Source organism: Sitodiplosis mosellana, unplaced genomic scaffold (genome assembly GCF_009176505.1).
Source record: "Sitodiplosis mosellana isolate CC-2019 unplaced genomic scaffold, AAFC_SMos_1.0 Smas_scaffold_5276, whole genome shotgun sequence".
In the NCBI taxonomy this organism is placed as follows: domain Eukaryota; kingdom Metazoa; phylum Arthropoda; class Insecta; order Diptera; family Cecidomyiidae; genus Sitodiplosis; species Sitodiplosis mosellana.
Genome location: NW_022600518.1, coordinates 1 through 5,954, shown reverse-complemented (window position 1 = coordinate 5,954; position 5,954 = coordinate 1). Strand labels below are relative to the sequence as shown.

General features: G+C 33.9%; 1 protein-coding gene across 1 annotated transcript; it reads right to left on the bottom strand.

Annotated features, from left to right (window-relative positions):
- Positions 1–1,760: 1,760 nt before the first annotated feature.
- On the bottom strand, positions 1,761–2,307 carry LOC129572608 (J domain-containing protein CG6693-like). The gene is made up of 2 exons (XM_055452612.1): positions 2,229–2,307; positions 1,761–2,125 (listed from the first exon to the last, which is right to left on the bottom strand). Exons 1-2 carry the CDS (start codon positions 2,305–2,307, stop codon positions 1,761–1,763), a joined length of 444 nt encoding a protein of 147 aa, XP_055308587.1.
- Positions 2,308–5,954: the final 3,647 nt, after the last annotated feature.

The window sequence follows — 5,954 nt, the reverse complement described above, 5'->3', positions numbered from 1 at the left end:
AATAGCAATATAATAAGGCAATGTTTTAACTGCATCATTTACTTGCAATCGAATTTAAAATTATAATCAATTCTTATTTTTTACAACTTATTAATTTTAAATTAAATAATTATACTATTTTTTCTTTTGCTTTTTACTATTAGTAATATATTGCCAAAAAGTAATTAGAAAATGTAAAATTGAAAGTCAACAAAAATGTGATCAGAACTCATAGGTGAAGAATGTTATTGGGATTTTTTCCTGTTTTCAACACCATTATAAATCAATAAAAATAAAAATAAAAAATAAAAATAATTGTGAAAAATGATGGTGCGAAATTAATTAAGGCAGAATGAGTATGCACACCAATGAACAAGTTTTGATAGGTTTTGTACTAAAATCATATCACAATGGGTCTAAATATTTCTTTTACTTTAACACGTGTTAAGTCGATTTTTGTGATAACTTCGGTACAAGTTTAACAATGGAAATGTAAATATGTCTAAGCAGTTAATACGTGTTATCTCCGTATTTTGGTGCTAATGGTGGAATTTCGTGTTAAAATGGAAAAAATGACGTCAAATTGTGTTTTAACATACATGTAGATGATTGCAAATTCCAATTATATTTTATTGTTTAATAACATTGTTTACTTGTTTGAAATGCTTTCAGCTATTTATATCTACAAAAAATTTCTTGGATATTTTCGAATTATTTTTAAAACAAGATCTAATTAAGAAATAAAATTTTGATTTTTTCCAAGCTTAATTCATTTTTTAGAAACTTTTTTTTAGAACTTAGATTTCTAACCTAGACAAATTTTGAACGCATTGAATGATAAATTTGTAAAAAAATAAATGAAACTTCTAGCAGACTTGAGAACTTTTCGCGAATATTCTGTCTCTGGTGTCTGCATTCTTATTGATACTGATCCAAAATTGATATTTTTTCAATTTATAAGATTTTTTCGTGGATTAGTTTCTTAGGCTTGAAAATAACTTGAAATTTCCCGAATTTTTTTCAAAACTTCCAAAAGGTTTGAGAAGTTAGATTTTTAAACTGGACAAATTTTGAACGCATTGAATGATTAGTTTGTGAAGAATAAATGAAACTTCTAGCAGACTTAAAACTTAGATTTCAAACCTGAATAATAATTCTAAGCCAAATTAAAAATATCATTTATTTGTTCTGAAAATTGATATTGTTTTAAAAGGCTTTTGTATTTAAATACATCCGTTAGTACCAATTTTCGGTGATAAGTTACGAAATAGTGATAAATGTAGGAATAGTACTTCAGAAAAGGTTCTAGTGTTATTTTATCACTAAAATCGACTTAACACGTGTTAAAGTAAAAGAAATATTTAGACCCAATGTGTGACTGTTTGAATTGGTTCACATTTCATGAAACCATAATAACAACAGTTTGGTTTTGATCATATATTCACTCTCGAAAATCCTGCCATATCTGTTATTAATATACCTTGTAGTAAACGCGTTCATAGTGTTTCACTGTAGTAGCGGTGTTACCTATTAAATTTTCTTGTAGTAATACTACAGTGGAATTTAATAGGATACTTTGCTACTACAGTGAAACACTATAAACGCGTTTACTACAAGGTATATTAATAACAGATATGGCTGATTTTTGAGAGTGTTGAATTTTATTTCTTTAAGAAATTATTTTACATTGCAATGGATATTTTATATTATTTTCTAAGCCTATTTATTGTGATCCTTGGCACCTTGGCTCGATTCATAAGGTCTCTAATTATTTCTATGATTCAGTCTTCATCCTCTACACGCATAAATGGAATCGTGTTCAATAAATGGGTGAGGCTGCCATTTCCGGCAATAAATTCCCGAATTAGATCCAGTTCTTCGGCATTTGAACCGCGATATCCATTTCGAGCTGTTTGGATGTCTTCTAAATCAACAGGCTTCAAATAATGTTTCCATCGGGCCGCAATCGTAACTTTAGAAAACAGTATATTCGAGCCTTCATCATACATTCGTTTTTTCATTGGATCAGAGAGGATCGAATAGGCGTTGTGAATGATGTTTAATTTCTCGCAAGCTTCGTTCTTTTCAAAATCAGCTGCACGGTCTGGATGGAAAATCCGAGCCAATTTATAATAGCTCTTTTTCACTGCAATGGGAACACATACAACATATGATTGAGTGTGAATTCACTAAATAGTTTGAATGCAAAATCATTATTAGATGCAAAAAGCACTACAATAAAACCATACCTTCTTGAATTTTTGCTTTTGGTGTAATTTGAAGAATCTCGTATAAATTTCGAGTCTGGAAATATTTTTCAGCGTTCATTTTTGAAATAATTTAAACAAAATAACGCTTTTCAGGACTAATATTTATGGAATATTGTAAAAAGTGGAAAACACTGAATGTTTATTTGACATTGATTTAACTGTAGTACTAGATTTACTTGTGATTTGACAGTATTGAATTCTGCAATTCTCATCATATATTAACTTAACCTCAAACAAACCGGATTTTCAAACCGGTTAACACAATTGGAGAAAATACAGACCAATCAGCATAATCTCAGTCATCCCCAAGATTTTCGCGATTCTATTGAATAGCCAGGTCACTGGTTATATAGAATCAAATGCTATTCTTCACGAACGGCAATCTGGTTTTAGAAAAAATCATAGTTGTACCACCTCACTATTGAACATATCGGAGAGTATCAGATCGTCATTGAGTCGTAAAAAATTAGTAATTCTTCTAGCTCTTGATATTAAAAGCGCGTTTCCGTCAGTTCCTCATGATGCTCTTTTAAAAGTTTGTAAATCGTATGGTTTTTCAAATAGCGCGGTTAAATTAATTAAATCAATTTATAGTAACATTCAGCAAAAAGTTAAAGTCGGCGATCAAGAGTCAAACTTTGTTTCAATTAATAATGGAGTGTTGCAAGGTAGTAATTTCGGCCAAACTTTCTTCTCTCTTTACTTCAATGATACTCTTAATATGTTTGAAAATATGAAAGGCCATTTGTTCGCGGATGATTGTCAAGCACATATCGAAGTAGATTTTGATAAAATTAACGACGGTATCGATAAAATAAACTCGAACCTTGCCAAATTGAATGATTTTCTTAAACGTCGCGGTATGATTATAAATAGTTTAAAGTCAAAAGTAATGATAATTGGATCAAAGCATCAAACGGGACGGTTGAATTTTGATATGATCAATGAAGTGAAATTAGGTGATGAAAAAATCGAATTCTGTAAGTCAATAAAGAACCTTGGTGTTATTTTTGACGAAAACTTTACTTTTCAAGAACATGACAAGTGTAAATTGCAAAAAGTGTATGGCGTGTTGAATCGCATTCATCACACTAAGCGATTTATACCCAATTACGTCAAACGTGATATGGCTGTAGCTCTGATAGATCCCATAATGGATTATGGAAATGTGGTAACATACGGCTGGGGCGCCCACAGCACCCAAAACCAGGTGCACCGTGATCTTGTTGCTGATAACGACAAGATTCGATACATTTACGGATTAAAACGTAATGATCATGTTACTGAATATCGTGAGCGTTTGAGTGGATTGACTCCTGAGAGCAGAGCAAAACTGCAATCAGCAGTCTTGATATTCAAGCAGTTGTCAAATTGTTCGCCTGAGTATCTGAATCTGAAACCGGACCAGATCCGGTTTGACATTGTCCTGGCCCATCCTGAAGATCCATTTCCAGAACTGAGAGCAGTTCTGAACGATCCTTGAGATCCACCAAAACCCACTTTCAGAACAATTTCATTGAAGCACAATTCAAAAGTTCAGTGTAAATGTACATTTATTTACACGAATTGACAAAAATTGATCGAATCGGACCGAATTGAAGAAATTTTTCAAAATTTATAAGAATTCATTCATTTTTTTCGTGAGAAATCCCCCTAGGGTTGTTTTCCAATTGAATTAACTCCATTGCAATGTGTAATATATATTCTTTTGATTCAGAACATTCCAAATGAAGCAAAGAAAATTCAGAAGAGAAACCCAATAAAAAAGAAAAACCTAACTTTGAATGAGAGAATTGATTCGGAAGCTCTCGAAAAGTGTTTTGTCGTTAATGAGGTAGTTCTAGCAGTCGTGTCGGGCTATCAAACCTGGCCAGTTAGAGTCATAAATATCAATGGTTCTACTATCACAGTTGAGTTCTTCGAAACTGGGGAGAGGTAATCATTGCACTGTAGTTTTTTTTAATGTACAGCTACACAAGACGTTTTGAATAGCTAACCATTTCATTCTATACACTTTTCCAGAAATCCTCTTAGATCGCATGCTATCAGTCGTTTCGAATTCAACAAAATGGTCCCATTGATGAATCGAAAAGGGTACAAAAAAGCTGTTCGGGAAGTAGAGTATGCTCTGTGTGTGCCCAATGATGTATCAATATTTTAAAAACATTGCAATGTACTTTAATTTATTGACGATAATAAAATATTTTATAGAATTATCAATTCTTCGGTTGACTTGTTCATATTTGTTATTTATCGTTTGACAAATTTGTTTGAATTTTTCCAGTGAAGTGTTGCCATGTGCATGTTCATTTGGTTTTGCTGTCAACTGACATTTACCGTGCGCCTTATAGTGGTTGTTTTACGCAAAAGATGCGAAGCGATACGAAACATTTGTTTTCCCAGAAAAATTAGGTGAGCAATGCGCTTTTATTCTTGTTTTTCTTATTATCATTGCAATTCGTTTTACAAAATTCATAATATTTTCTGTTGTCTTGTATAGATTTCTGATAGTACATTCCGTTTATTACGGCACATTTCCCGCGTTGAACCAAACCATACAACAATTCAATCGCCGCGACAATTTTGGTAAATCATTTTTTCTACTTAAGCGAAAGTAAACTTTTTGCTCTAAGCAAACTGAATGACGATTTAATCTACTTCCAATGCAATGTAATCGGTATATTTTTGTATGCAAAAAATAAATTCGTATTTTGCATTCAGAACAGATTTGTGTGAAAATGAACAGTCTGCGGACAAGCGTTTTGGCATCGGCCACACAGTGGAAATTCCAGCTGGGTTTTCGAACATCCGAAGTAAAGTTTTACATATATGACGCACGCTCAAAAAATTTCGTAATCCCAGACGAGACCAAACTTCTGATCTGCGCACCAGTTGATGGATATTTCCGGATCATAAAAACTGCAGACGAACAGATTGTCGTTTTCGAAGGCACATTATCCAAGTAATTCACCATCGACATTGCAATACTTCAGTTTGAGCATACTGCAGTTCGTTTACAAATCATTTAGTCAAAAAACGGATTTTCTACACGTCGTGTCGAAAAAGGTGTCAATATTCGCCCCAACACTGCATTGATGATCGACGTTCAACCAGAAAGCGACGAATGGGACATTTTCTTCGAAAGGTATGATGATTGCCGCACCATTTCCCGAAAATACTTTTTCCCGAAAGATTTTTTTCTCGAAACTGAATCCCGAAAATGCCACTTTTCGGGAAGACAATTTCCCGAAAAGAAATCCCGCATACTTTTTTCCCCGAATATCACGGAGGACGGTAGTCCGACCAGTGACGCTCCATATACTGTGCATTTTTAGCCACAATGTCAAAAAATGCACATTTTTGCGTCACTGGTATATATACAGCTAATATGCTATTTTCGCAGTGCGGTACTTGGGCCCCGGAGTGCCAGGGGCCGTTTGAAAGGCCTTGGCCCAAATAGCCGAAAACTCCATACCACACTGGCCAAAAAGCCTGTCTGCTCAAAAATACCTTGCTCCGTAAATTACCCCCAATTTTCGTCGGAGGGGGGATGTGGGGGTGTCCAAAAAATGTTGCACGTCCCCACCTATCCAACGCCGGTCCAAACTCCCCGATCGGTTCACAAACAAAAAAGTTATGGGCATTTTTAGTAAGTACTTGTAGTATTGTAATATAATACCTACGTCGTGCCGACCGCGCTATAAA